Below are 15,409 nucleotides of genomic sequence, written 5' to 3'. Positions count from 1 at the left end.
GCTTCCTGAGCAGCTGGGCCGAACACCGCTCCCGGCTCCACTGGGAGACTGCGGAGGGTTCGTCTGGACGCCTCAGTGAGGTTTGACTGAGAAAGCCAGACCTGGCGCCGAGTCTGGACCAGGATGGACATCATCCTCCCGAGCTCCTGTGACATGAGGCCAAACGCCTTCTGTGACGAGTCGCTGGAGGAGTCTGCGTCCGCACTTGCACTGCCCTCCTGCAGAGATGCTGAGAGGGCCAGCATTAGATGCGACAGGGAGTTGCCCAGTCTACCGCACGCCCCCGTGTCGTAAGCCCTTATCAGCAGGTCTACAGTGAGCCTGCACTGTGGCCGGGGGCATCTAATGTCCCGCCGCAGAGCCTCATCGGGGGAGACGATGAGGGATGCGATGCCAGGTTCAATAGGGGGCATACGGTCCAGGCCCACTGCTGCGGCGTCATGCATGGCCGCCAGCGTACGCCCATCGGCCGTGAGACGGGAGCAGGCCCTCGTGTCTCTCCAGCAGGCCTGTAGCACACCTATGTAGTCCTCCGAGTGAGGAACGGCAAAAGAGGTGGAGGCTGGCCGGCGCCTGAAGAAGGCGCTTGCAGGGGCTGACTCCGCCTGCTGCGGAATGGCCAGCCGTTGTTGGTCTAGAGCCAAGCGCAAAACGGCCCGCATGGAGCTATCCTCCGTCTCACTCAGTGAGGTCCGGGCCGAGGAGTGGGAGCCCGGCTCCGAGGCCTGGGAGACATAGTCTCCCCTATCCTCCCCATCAAACTCACGAAAGTGGGTGGCTGATGCCGCCAGAGAAAGTGTGTCATCTGCTGGGGTCAGGTGTGGCATTGGAGGCGTAGGCGCCTCTGCCTCCTCCGAAGGGGGATCGGGCTGGCAGGCCATGAGCATGGACTTCATGTGGGCCAGTTCAGCCGACAGCTTCTCCACCTCAGTTGACAGACTGCGGTCAGACCTCTTAATGGGAGGGGGGGGGCGGCAGCCGCCTCAGCCCGACGTTTAGAATGCCTAGCCTTGGTTGTAGCCGGCTGGCCCGATGGGGGGATTTCGCCCGCACCCCGTGGCGGTTCCACCTCTGCCAGTCTGGCCGCCCTCAGTGCCCGAGGCATGTAGCTGCAGTTCATGCAGGCGTCGCCGTCCAGTGCCTCCCTCAGATGTTCGGGGCCCAGGCACCCGGGGCAAAGATCGTGTCCATCATCTGGCCGGAGTGGAGCCTCACAGGAGGCGCAATAATGGGAGTTATCCATAGCCCAGAGCGCGGACGCCACTGGTTGCTAGGAGAGAGACCGTAAGCTGGGGGGAGGGAGCGCTTACGCTGCCTGTACCAGCAGAGGCTACTAATGGATGGGCCGTAGCCCGCCTATGCTGGGAGAAGGACGAATCCAGCTAGAGGCTAGTGGTAGCGAGTTCAGGTGACCAGAGCGCTAACACAACTGGTAGCAAAGAATATTAATAAAGAAAAAATGCAGCTATGCCACCCAACGGTGGCTACTAATGGCTGCGCTGTAGCCTTCCTATGCCGGGAGAAAGTCGACTCCAGCAGAGGCTAGTGGTAGCGAGTTCAGGTGACCAGAGCGCTAACACAACTGGTAGCAATGAATATTAATAAATAAAGAAAAAATCACAGCTATGCAACACAGTCGCTGAGCAAAGCTCGAGAGCTGCTGTAATCTAGCTATGCTTATTCAGCAGGGGCTGATCAAAAAAGCCGCAAAGAAAAGCACACTAGTATAAATGATAGTGCTAAAGTATGCCGTGCCGTAGGCAGGCAGCAAGCTTGCTATCGCAAGGGCTAATCAGAAAAAAAAGACGCAAAAAAGAACACTAGTATAAAGAATAGTGTTACCTTATGCCGTGGGCAGGCAGCGTCAAGCCTGCTATAGCAGGGGCTAACTAGAGAAGCCGCAAAAGAAAAGCACACTGATATAAAATAATAGTGCTAAATTATGCCGTGCCGTAGGCAGGCAGCAAGCTTGCTATCGCAAGGGCTAATCAGAAAAAAAGACGCGAAAGAGAACACTAGTATAAAGAATAGTGTTACCTTATGCCGTGGGCAGGCAGCGTCAAGCCTGCCGTCACTAAGGCTAATCCAAACAAAACTAACGTCGAGCAGCTCGCTTCATTAACTTATCAAAACAAGGGACGCTGGTGTAAGCAACAACGCCAAGATACACCGTGTTTATAGCAGGCAGCGCTGACGCTTGCCGTCACGAGCAGATGCTAACCAAAACAACAAAGCTATCGGCTCCTCCGAGCAGCGTAATATTGTCAACAACTAGCCGTTCCTATGGTAACGGATGATAACCGGAGCGCTCACGCTACCGTTAGCAACATGCAACCAGATGCAGGAGGGAGGAGGCGCGCACGCGACCTTTACCAACAAAGGCTGATTTGATTTATAATCCAACACTTAATCTTAATTTAGCAGCAACCTACCTTGCGAGGAGTAGGACCGAGGGAACTCAAGATCCGTCCCCGACGGTGGCGCGACGGACGCCCACAGCGTCCGTGCGAGCTTAGCCCCGCTCGGGGAGAGAAGTCACAGTTCTTAGAGGGCGAAATAACGCTACTCCGACCTATGGTCACAGAACTACTAGCGACCTCTTTTTAACAAATGATAAGGTAGGTTTGTAATAATAGTAATATGGCTTAGTGCAGACCTTTCAAAACCTGCGCGCGAGAAGAAAAAAGGGACTGACCCCCTGGTGACACCGGAAGATATAGCCTCTTCCGGTTCATCCCGGGGTCACAAGTGACGTCGTTGGTATACGTACTCGAACTGCGCATGCGCGAAGGGAACCATTCAGTGCTTTAAGCACCGCCTCTGGCGGTTAGCAGGGACGAAGCAGAACTGCTGGCAGTGGCGGATTAATTAATTAATTAATTAATACCTGGCAATGAATGTGTGAGAAAAACACAACAACGAAAGTCAGCATGCTGTAGGGAAGGTGCAAAGTGTCAGCGTGTGTCGACCGCATAATCCACATAAAGTAGACTGACTGGTATAATTCACAGGTAGGTCCATGAGAAAGAGCAAAAGTCTAAGACAACCTTGATGACAGGTGGTGACCATGCCTTGTTCAGCAGTTTGACGGCAGCCGGGTGGAAGCTGTGGAAGCCGGGTTTTTTTGTAACCCAGCTCTTAGCCCTTTAAGAGGCAGCAGCTGCGCAGCAACTAGTTAGGTGGAACATGGCAAACTCCACACTCTGGATTTGCGCAATAATAAATTGTCTTTTACTGCAGTTTAAACAGGTTCCCAGAGACATGGTCAGTTCGTGTGCAGCTTGGGGCTGTACAAACAAATGCAATGTAGAAATAAGATGTTGTTGTTCAAAATAACAATAACAATTATTTACGTTCTCTAATTGTGTAGACCTGTATAGTAAGTAATGCAGATGTTTAACAATAATTTGACTCTTGAGAGTGTAAAATATACTGAAGATTTAAAGATCTACTGTATAAGGGTCCATTTGGTTATCAACTCTCCATCATTTAGCTGGGGACCACCTGGAACCCCCTCAAGGACCACTGGTGGTCCCCAGACCACTGGATGAGAACCATTGCACTGACAAGTCCCGGAAAAGATGCACTGTGATTGGCCAGTAGTCAACACGCTGTGAGCGCTGTGATTGGCCAGTAGTCACTTTGAGTGTCAGCTTTCCTCCTTTAATATGGCAGCCACGATACCAGTTGCTCCAACGAACTGCAGAGGCCAATGAGGTATCTAGGTTTCTATATCTATGATTGCGCAATTCGTGGCACTATTGCGGACGAGGACCTCTGTGATTTTTCATGTCTAGGGACCTACTGACTCAGTTCAAGTGAGAAATTCCCCCAACACCACATTGCTAACAGGTCTACAGGCCAGGTACAGGACACTGCTCCACTTCACTCTGATGATGGTATCCCTCACCTGATGCAATGATGCTTGGTCCATTGGCAACAGAGAATTCACACGCCAGACTCTTCCATTGTTTTGTCCGGGGATCAAAGGTCTCTACGCCGCCATCATCTTCCAACACCATCAGAATCACTTCTACAAGCGGGGGAGAAGGAGGCAAGCCAGAGGAGATTTAAGAGTTCGGATTAAACACAGTCATTTAACCACTTAAAACTAATTTGACAGGACCCCCCCTCCCTGTTTTCACTCTACACTAAATACCTTCACCACAAATAGCAGATCTACAAGCCTATAGTACATCTGCTATGTTCATTGAATGTTAACCCCAGAATAGGGATGCTAGGGTTCATGTGGATCTCCGTCAATTGATTGATTGAAATTGTTATTAGAAAAAAATAATGTAAAACATCACAATTACATTTATAATACTTTTGTCTAAAAGGTCCGTCCAAAAAAGTCCTTGCGGACTTGTTTCCGTTGGGGTCCTTGGTATTCATTTCATAGACAATAGTAGCAACCAACAGTTCAAATATCAACATGAAAATACAGAGAAGAATAACACTATGTACAAAAAAAGAAAAAAGCATGAAAAAACAAGGGGGGGGGGGGTCGACTGTGTACCGGGAAACTGGTACTACCTCCTCTTATGGCCTCCAGAAAGAGTTTTTAGGGCTGTTTGAAATGAGCCCAGCGAACTGCATTTTTTGAGGGATTAGTCCATGAGCCAGACCAAATTTCATTATCGAAAGAGTGGGCAAAACCATACCTATATTAAATTGTTTATACGGTCAATATAAGTAAATAAATATATGATAACCTTTCCACAGGAGCAGCTTTTTTATATTTATCACACATTTTGTTATTTTCCCCTTATGTACATGACAGGTGAAGAAAATGCCAAAATTTAAAAAATAGTTATCATAATGAAACTTCACCAGTTGAACTAGACCAGTTGACTAAATCATGAAGACAATGATTTATCGTATTACAAGTTTTCTGAAATTATATATTTAAATATGCAAATCAGGCATTAGGAAAATATGCCCGAACTTGCATAACTTTCCAGAATCAACGTTGGAACATTGGACAAAGCCAGAGTCAACATTCTTATTTCATTTTGTTAAGATGTTGGAGTCAAGGTTTTTAACAAGGGAATATTCAATATCTGGCTCAATTTTGGGGCTTGGCTCATGGACTAAATGCCTAATTTGCATATTTAAATATACAATTTCAGAAAAAAGTCCACACCTATGTTATGAGATTTAGCAAAACACATCTAGCTCGGATTTCATCTTTTTTTAATGAAAACAAGCCATATTCAACTGCCTATAATAACAGAACGTAAGATCGCGGTAAAATAAATGTTCGGATGGATAGAAGGGACCCTCCTCCTCCCCCAAGACAGCTTTTGTTTACATCCATGTCCACATCGTGGCTTCCGTGGGTCAACATGGATTGTCAAAATAAGGTAAAAACGCTGGCAGTGTCAGATGAATCCATTAATGAATACCTGCCAGTATATGTGTTAATAACAGGAGCAGCAGACACGGTGGTTATGCTGCCCACCACCTTGGGGACTGGGGTGCTGGAATGGAAAATGACATGGGGGGACACATCGGGGGACGCATTTGGTCAGTGCGAGAGCACATTTGTTTTTTTTCGGGTGGGTTTGTACATTTTTTTTTTTTTTTTGTTACTTTATTTCGGTTCATTCGGTACAATAAATGTACTCCATGAAGAGTAGATGTCAGAGGTTTTTTCTTATTCTTTCTTCTTCATCCCAACAGTCAGCTGTAACCAAATGGACTCCTCTGTTTAATTAACTAACCAATAATAAGCAGCCCTGGGTCCCCCCCCATGCTGGGTGGTTGCGAAGTGCGGGGGACTGGATTGTTTTCTTGTTTTTTTGACTGGACTGAATTGTGGTGGGACTGTCTTTGAATTAAACAGGCGTCGGCGCCACTGCTGGGGGTTCGAATTCCACTGTGGTGTGATCTACATCAAAGCTTGAACTGTAAAATCAAATTGCCAGGTATGTTTGCTCATTGAAGGAAGTTGTGTCAGCACAAGAAGTCCCAACTACAAAAACAAGTTTGTATTTTAGTGCGACAGGGTACCTGTGGTGTCAGTGTGTGTGATGTGTTACTAAAAGTAGTACCTGAGGTCCCACGGGAGCGTACTGTGTTACGGTAGGACAGGAGAAGCTGGTCCTCGGCCTCAGAAATGAGCCTCTGGTAGGTCTTGGCCTCAGAGATGAACCTCTGACAGCCCTGGGATTCTTTCACCACATCCAGAGACTCAATCAGAGTGTGGAGGTAAGAGGGGCTGATGTGAGGCAGACGGATGTGTTCCAGCACCTTCAACAACAGACACAACACTCATTATTTACTAGTTCAACTGGATACTAGGTGAACAACACCATATCCATGAGACTAATAAGTGACTGACCTTGTCAAATGTCTGCCTGTGGTCAGGACATTTGTTTAACCACAAAATGGCAGCATCAAACACCATGTCCTCATCTGGCACATTGAGATGGTCACTGGAGAGGATCTCTGTCAGTTTGTCCACAGAGACAGAGAGGAACTCCTCCTATTGGTAGAACAAATACATGAAATGATCTGAAACATTAAGACCCTCTTCCCATACGTCCTTAACTGATTGAATCTATCCACACAGGTCTGGGTCAGTTGTGATTGCTACAGGCTGAGTAATCGTAATAAAACTAATCTATAGGAGAAAAAGCCAACAAAAGACCAACAAGTTGTTAAAAGAACACATCACTGACCTGCTTGTAGATGACACTGAAGTATTCCAGGATGTAATCCATGCTGGATTCCTCCAGCTTTTTACAGGAGTATTTGTCAGCCAAGTGGTGGATCTCTACACAGTTGTTAATGTTCATGTGATGCTGCATGTAGTCCCAGCAGGCTTCTCGGACATCTGTGACATCCATCAAGTCTGCTCCTGCTAGCAGGACCTAAAATACCAAATAAACAAAATGTTTCTAAGCACAGACGTTGGACAGAAATGGAGACCATGAATAACGTTTATGATGATAAAACATTACCGGCACATTTTCTGTGGAGATGGACACCTCTGAAGTGTAGGCAAAGCTCACCAACATGTCGACTACCTCAGGTTCCACTCCATCCACGTTAACTCTTTCCTGTGTGGACTCCAGCATGCCGGTTGTAAACATGGCCTGTGTGGTTTGAAAAGACTGAATGGTTGGTGTGCAGCGTTCATGGTGTTTTCATTGTTTCAACAGTGTAATGGATGCAGGACAGTGGAACAGTGAGGATGCAAGGAGTAGCGGAAGGAGTTAAAAGGAGTTTTAATTGTTGGGGTCAAATATCCAAAGTAATGGGGAGTGTGGACAACAGGTGAAGTAGGTGGAGAGGAGGTGAAGAAGAGAGTTCAGGCAGGGTGGAACGGATGGAGGAAACAGTGAGAGGGAAGATGCATAAGACGGTAGTGAGACCAGCCATGTGTACGACTTGGAAGCGGTGGCACTGACACAATGAAAGAAGGTGCAGCTGGAGGTGGCAGAATTAAAGGGCAAGTGACATCACTTGCCCTGCCATTCTGAAATGGCCTGTTCAGACACGCCCATTCAGGAAATCCATGAAATGAGAATGAATGACTGAATGTTAAAAAAATATATTTTTTTGGGTACAAGAGACACTGGGGAGCCCAAAAAATACTAAAAACCTAAAAAAATGAAATTCATGGTGTTTCCCCCCTTTAAGGATGCTACAATTGTTTATTAGGAATGACAACATCAGAAATGACTTCATTAGGGGATCAGCCCAGGTTAGAAGGTTTGGGGATAAACAAGAGAGGCGAGGTTGAGATGGTTTGGACATGTGCAGAGGAGGGATGAGGGGTACATTGGGGGAAGGATGCTGAAGATGGAACTGCCAGGTAAGAGGAGAAGAGGAAGGCCAAAGAGGAGGTTTATGGATGTGGTGAGAGAGGACATGCAGGTGGCTGGAGTGACAGAGGAAGACGCAGAGAACAGAACCGGTTGGAAACTGCTGTGGCGACCCTTGATGGGAATTAGCCAAAAGACGAATACATTGTTTCAACAATGAATTGATAGGATTTATCAGTAGTTCCCAAACGGTGTGACGATGCACCCTGGTGTGCCGTGAGACAAGTCTAGGTGAGCCTTGAGATGATTATTATATCAATATAACAATAGCACACTTTAGGAATTCAATAAAAACATGTATGTATGTGTGTATTTACCTCAAAGTAAGAGCTGATGGAGGCCAGTACAACTCTATGGCAGGGGAACTCCTGTCCCTCACAGCACAGAATCACATCACATAAAACCTTGTTGAGTCGTAGACGGTTTAGACCCTCTAACAGCTTGTTAGGATGCCTGTCTAGCTTCCTAGTTTCCTCCAGAAGGCAGGAGGGTGAAGCAGCATCGACCAGAATCCTTTTAGCCATGATGTCTCCCTTCTAGAGCAGCCTGAGGAGATGGAATACATGGTCACATAGTTGATTACACTTTACCTTTAATGAACAGGATATTCAAGGAGAGAAATGATAGACAGTGTGACAGTATCACATGGATGCGGTTAGGACAAACCTGCCAACATTAGACTGTGAAAAATATGAACATTTTCTGATGGGGTTTCTGACTTAGTATTCACTGACTTAGTATTGACTATTTTTGGGAGAAATTACAATTCTGGCCCTCCAGCATCTCGTAGATCCCTCCCATCCATGGTCTCTGTGGCTAATTTGGCGCCACCAATAGAACCTGGGGGCACGCAGCAACCTCACCATCCTGAGGAAAGCCGGCAAGAGAGGAAGTGGGGGGAAAGCATACAGCCTCTGCTGAGGCCATGAAAGGCTCAGAGCATCTATCCCCAGCAGAGCATGTGAGCGGAGCGGAGCGAGGAGCGACGCGATTTTGACGTGAGCACGGAGCTGGTTTATAAAAACGTTGGAGCGCTACTCAGAGCGAGGACCGCCTGCCGCTCCAAGCCGCCCCGGCGGGGGCCGCGCACCCAATGTTTGAGCATGCCCAGTCGCACGGACTCAGAGACACACAGACATCCATCAATGCACAGCGCACCAAGATTTCATTAGAATTTCTACTTTTCTTTTTTTTTGTACTGTTGAGTGACCCGGTTTGAGCGGAGCGTGGAGCGAGAGGTGCGCAAATCGACGTGAGCGACGGGGAGCGGAGCGCGGGGGGGAGTCAACGTGAGCGAATAGCGAGCATGAAACCAGCCCCCCGAGCGGCATTTCCACCCGCTCCGCTCACGTCCTCTGATCCCCAGTGGTCCTGGTGGTCCATGCATTGATGACTGACCAGAGAGGACAGTGAGTGTTCTGGAAGTAGCTGGAATAAAACCCCTGTCTCATTTCCCCTGTAGACAGGGGCCTTATTGCACCTTTCCCCAGCAAGGCAGAAACGTCATTGGCCAGAGTGGCAAAACGAGATTGGTCCCTTACGTTTGTCTCCAAAACTCCCCGAAAAAGGGGGAGAACCCAAACTCCAGAGTTTGGGTTCTAACGCCAAACCACTGACACCAAGCGGCTGAGGTGGGCGCTGGAAAAGCTGGCGCCAGTCGACTCGCACAGACAGGGGCGCTGGTGGGGCTTGGCAGATCACCCCCGTGGTGAGCTCCTGAGATTGAGGCTGGGAACGCTGAGGGGGATACCCCCGCCTCACAGTCCCAGAACTCCAGGAGGAGCTCTGTTCTGCAGAACGAGGCCGCTGGAAGCTCCCTCGCCTTTCTAGGGGCTCCCGAGCCACTGGCCTCAACTGCTCAGGCTAGCGTATGAACACCCCCCCAGGTTTTATCTAGGCCTCTATGACAGCAGCTCGGTCTGCATCTGTCAGGTCAGACTTGCTCAGCCAAATCTGACCCCGGACCAGGGTCAGTTGTGCCAAATAACTGCCAATAACAGTGGCTTGAGTGCTAGCACCCTGGATCACGGTGTCTACAACCTTTCACAGTTCTGGTAGGTCAGCTGGGTCCTTGGACTCCAGGTCCCGTAGCAGAGCCTCCAGATACACAAGCAGGAGTGTATTTGTGTTCGCCAGTCTAGAGGCCATGGCAGTAGACTGATAAGCCTTCCCCACCAACCCATCAGTGGACCGGCATTTCTTATGTGGGTGACGGGCAGCCTGCTGGAGCCCCAGCCAACAGAGCAAAAGTCAGGTCCACTCTGGCCCATGCTCTGCAGCACCATGCAGGGTGCTGAGTGTAGAACAGGGTGCAGCAGCTGCCATTCTTATTATTATATTTCACCAGTAAACTTTACTGGTGAAATATGGGCTTTACTGTTATTAACAGTAAGCAGCTTATGTTTTAAATGTGTACATGTTTGGAAAAATACGGGCTTTACAGTCTGTAAAGCCCGTATTTTTTCAAACATGTACACATTTAAAACGTATATGGTGCTTATCCGCTTGCCCAAAATGTTAACTAGGTGTCCAGAGTATTTTTGCAATGTATTAGTCCATTATGTTTCAATCAAGAAGTGTTTTTAATCCCGTCTGTGGCCGAACGCCATTTTCACCCCTCGTTTACTTACTGTTTACATTGAGTGTAATTCCGGCTTTCACCAGATGCGCCCCGTCACTACCACCCATTGAGGACTTCCAACAGAATCCGCCATAGACGGGATTAAAACACTTCTTTATTGAAGGATATGGATTAATACATTACACAAATACTCCGGACACCTAGTTAACATTTGCAGCAAACGGGGAAGCACCTTATATTTAGCATTTGTACATGTTTGGAGAAATACGGGCTTTACTGGTGACATTCCAGGACAAACTGGGGGGGGTGGGGCTAAGACCTAAGGTAGGCAAGTCAAAGCCAGACTCAATAAAATACATTTACAATAGTCTTGATCTAAGGCTAAGATACAATGTATCCTGATACTAGGATTTACAGATACAATGTATCCTGATACTAGGATTTACAGATACAATGTATCCTGATACCAGGATTTACAGACATAATGTATCCTGATACTAGCCTTTACAGATATAAAGATTCTTACCTTGTGCTGTTGGAAACGTCCTGAATGAAGACAGTACAGATATTATAACTAATAGAAACTAGTTTCTTTTTTTAAACAAACTGAGTTTGTTTGTTTACACAAAAGCTCCTCTGCCGTTTACGCTCGGTTGGTCTTCTTCTTCATTTACTGTTATGGTGAGGACATGCAACCATTGCTTTTAGGCGCATACTGCCACCTACTGTACTGGAGTATAGAGCCCCTGTATTACTTCACTACATACATGTTGGCAAATATATAAATAATACTAATGGTTACTTGTTGATAATAATAATAATAATAATAATAATAATAATAATAATAATAATAATAATAATAATAATAATAATAATAATAATAATAAGGGTAATAATAATAATAATAATAATAATAATAATAATAATAATAATAATAGGCAAAGATGAGGAGAAGAAACAACATATTCTACTATATAATCACAATCCATATAATCATAATCTATATAAATATAGCTGCAAGAGAGAGAGAGAGAGAGAGAGAGAGAGAGAGAGAGAGAGAGAGAGAGAGAGAGAGAGAGAGACAGACAGACAGAGTGGCAGACAGACACTGACAGACTGGCAGACTGGCAGAGTGGCAGACTGGACAGTGACAGAGTGGCAGACAGACACTGACAGACTGGCGGACAGACTGTGACAGACTGGCAGACTGTGACAGACTGGCAGACTGGCAGACTGTGACAGAGTGGCAGACTGGCAGACTGTGACAGAGTGGCAGTCTGGCAGACTGTGACAGACTGGCAGACTGTGACAGACTGGCAGACTGTGACAGACTGGCAGACTGTGACAGAGTGGCAGACTGGCAGACTGTGACAGAGTGGCAGACTGCAGAGATGCTCGTAGGCCTGCGTCCTGCGTCGCTGACGCACCATATTGCGAAAGGACGCATTCATGACAACTCTAGTGCGTCCATGGGACGCAGCTCCGATTAGCTCCGATAATATATAATATTTGTCAGCTGTGATCTACATGGACTCTCTCGGTTAGGCACCGTTGGTGGAGAAGTATAACTCTCCGGTTAGACACCGTTGTACTGGAGAAGTATAACTCGGTTAAACGGCGTTGTGTGGCAGAAGCAGCAGCACAGCCCCTCGCTGTTAGTCTACGCTACACACACAGAGAGAGAGAGAGAGACGGCATGAGGACCTGCTCTTAAACGTGTTAAAACGTCTTGGATAGACCACTGTCTGGAATAATAACTGATCATCATACATACAGGTCTACTACTAATCTTTGTTGCTGTTGTCATCTTAAATTGACCAGCCAAAGTAAAATCCCCGATTTTAGAGTGTTCTCCCACTTGCTTGGAGATCAGAGTGAGTGGTGGATTAGCGCATGTTGCCAATCAGCTGTGTAACATTAGCAGGTTAACGATGGCTCGTTGATCCTATGCATTTGACCCTGATTTGACCACAAAGGCAAACAAAAGCACTAATTAATGGCAGCTGTAAGTAACCGGTTGTCTATCGTCTGTGTCTTGTGTATGTTTAATAGGCAACTGGATGTTTTCTGTAGCTTAGAGATATCATAACAATTAATTCCCTGAAGAGGGTAGACCCTCTCCCTCATGCTAAACTTAAAGTGACTTATAAGGTTCCACTTCTCCTCAAAAAGACAACTTTATTTTCCTTTCTCAATGACAAGCCTAATAGTATTATTGCATGTTGACTATGTGCAATAACTGCAAGCCAATGTTCATAGGCATTGTCAGTATTTGTCTTCATTATTTCTTGAATTCCTATTTCTTTATTTGCCAATACTTCCACTGTAAGCCAGTGTTTTCAGTCTACACAATAAATAGTAAAAACACATTCTACATTCATAAATAATACAAAATAAAATAATAATAATGATTAAAAGGTTCTATGATTAAATGTATTCTATTGGTCAAAGGTATGTTAAATCCACCTGTTGCCCACTACTAGTATTTCTTACCATAAGGTGTGCTAATACTACAGAATCATATACATTTGAAAAAATATATTTATGATTTTTTAATATATGTATATATATCGGTATCGGTCTTGAAAAGCAGGAACGGGTCGCACTGATCTAGATCTGCTATTTTCACAATATGTATCTGTGGAACTGAATCAAACTAAATTAAGTGCCTCAACTCCTAATTCCTCAGGGTGGGGGGTCCCCAGTTAAAATATGATTATTTTGGGGGGTCGCTGCCTGAAAAGGTTGAGATCCACTGCATCAGGATATAATGTACACAGTCACACACGCATAGAAGATATGGAGATTGGAGATCAAAGAAAACGATAGGGGGGGGGACGTGTAATTGGGGACCCATAAAATGTCCCTGGGACCCATCTAAAAGACCACCCTTGCATCCCAGGACCCATTACATTGAAAACCTAGCAACATCACTGAGACTGGCAGACTGTGACAGAGTGGCAGACTGGCAGACTGTGACAGACTGTGGCAGACTGGCAGACTGGCAGACAGGCAGACAGACAGACAGACAGACAGACAGACAGACAGACAGACAGACAGACAGACAGACAGACTGTGGCAGACTGGCAGACTGGCAGACAGACAGACAGTGACAGAGTGGCAGACTGGCAGACTGGCAGACTGTGACAGACTGGCAGACTGGCAGACTGTGACAGAGTGGCAGACTGTGACAGAGTGGCAGACTGGCAGGCTGCCAGACTGTGACAGAGTGGCAGACTGGCAGACTGTGACAGAGTGGCAGACTGGCAGACAGACAGACAGTGACAGAGTGGCAGACTGGCAGACTGTGACAGAGTGGCAGACTGGCAGACTGGCAGACAGACAGACAGACAGACAGACAGACAGACAGACAGACAGACAGACAGACAGACAGACAGACAGACAGACAGACAGACTGTGGCAGACTGGCAGACTGGCAGACAGACAGACAGTGACAGAGTGGCAGACTGGCAGACTGGCAGACTGTGACAGACTGGCAGACTGGCAGACTGTGACAGAGTGGCAGACTGTGACAGAGTGGCAGACTGGCAGACTGGCAGACTGTGACAGAGTGGCAGACTGGCAGACAGACAGACAGTGACAGAGTGGCAGACTGGCAGACTGTGACAGAGTGGCAGACTGGCAGACTGGCAGACAGACAGACTGTGGCAGACTGGCAGACTGGCAGACAGACAGACAGTGACAGAGTGGCAGACTGGCAGACTGTGACAGAGTGGCAGACTGGCAGACTGTGACAGAGTGGCAGACTGGCAGACTGTGACAGAGTGGCAGACTGGCAGACTGGCAGACTGTGACAGAGTGGCAGACTGGCAGACTGTGACAGAGTGGCAGACAGACAGACAGACAGACAGACAGACAGACAGACAGACAGACAGACAGACAGACAGACAGACAGACAGACAGACAGACAGACAGACAGACAGACAGACAGACTGTGACAGAGTGGCAGAGTGGCAGACTGGCAGACAGACAGACAGTGACAGAGTGGCAGACTGGCAGACTGGCAGACAGACAGACTGTGGCAGACTGGCAGACAGACAGACAGTGACAGAGTGGCAGACTGGCAGACAGACAGACTGTGACAGAGTGGCAGACTGGCAGACTGGCAGACAGACAGACAGACAGACAGTGACAGAGTGGCAGACTGGCAGACTGGCAGACAGACAGACAGTGACAGAGTGGCAGACTGGCAGACAGACAGACAGACAGACAGACAGACAGACAGACAGACAGACAGACAGACAGACAGACAGACAGTGACAGAGTGGCAGACTGGCAGACAGACAGACAGACAGACTGTGACAGAGTGACAGAGTGGCAGACTGGCAGACAGACAGACAGTGACAGAGTGGCAGACTGGCAGACAGACAGACAGACTGTGACAGAGTGACAGAGTGGCAGACTGGCAGACAGACAGACAGTGACAGAGTGGCAGACTGGCAGACAGACAGACAGACAGACAGACAGACAGTGACAGAGTGGCAGACTGGCAGACAGACAGACAGACAGACAGTGACAGAGTGGCAGACTGGCAGACAGACAGACAGACAGACAGACAGTGACAGAGTGGCAGACTGGCAGACAGACAGTGACAGAGTGGCAGACTGGCAGACTGGCAGACAGACAGACAGTGACAGAGTGGCAGACTGGCAGACTGGCAGACAGTGACAGAGTGGCAGATTGGCAGACAGACAGTGACAGAGTGAGAGAGAGGCAGACAGACAGACAGGCTACCAGGAGTATGTTTGTAACAAAGTAAGAATTCCAAATAATGATCACCTCAATGTATTTTTGGGGACAGGGATCAAACCAGCGACCTATGGATTCACAGGCTGCCTCTCTTCTTATTGAACTAGACATATAGCCTCCCTGATGGTGTCTGTTGATATCTATAGTTTTTTCAGTCCGTTATGAACCAAGCCTCTGTTTTGCTAACTACTCTAGATTACTGGTTGACAAATATTTAGCAATA

General features: G+C 47.4%; 1 protein-coding gene across 1 annotated transcript in view; it reads right to left on the bottom strand.

Annotated features, from left to right (window-relative positions):
- Positions 1 to 8,359, bottom strand: part of LOC311051668 (kelch-like protein 21) — a gene marked incomplete at both ends in the record, with an annotated part of 43,030 nt that extends 34,671 nt beyond the window's left edge. The window contains 6 exons of the mRNA XM_084066251.1: positions 3,911 to 4,033; positions 6,057 to 6,255; positions 6,347 to 6,490; positions 6,687 to 6,878; positions 6,969 to 7,103; positions 8,153 to 8,359. Coding sequence (XP_083922377.1) covers positions 3,911 to 4,033; positions 6,057 to 6,255; positions 6,347 to 6,490; positions 6,687 to 6,878; positions 6,969 to 7,103; positions 8,153 to 8,359 — 1,000 coding nt within the window. The remainder of the gene's footprint in view (positions 1 to 3,910; positions 4,034 to 6,056; positions 6,256 to 6,346; positions 6,491 to 6,686; positions 6,879 to 6,968; positions 7,104 to 8,152) is intronic.
- Between the last annotated feature and the right edge of the window lie 7,050 nt (positions 8,360 to 15,409).

This window comes from Gymnoscopelus microlampas (genome assembly GCF_963454915.1).
Source record: "Gymnoscopelus microlampas genome assembly, chromosome: 9".
In the NCBI taxonomy this organism is placed as follows: Eukaryota; Metazoa; Chordata; class Actinopteri; order Myctophiformes; family Myctophidae; genus Gymnoscopelus; species Gymnoscopelus microlampas.
This window is presented reverse-complemented; position numbering and strand designations above follow the sequence as displayed.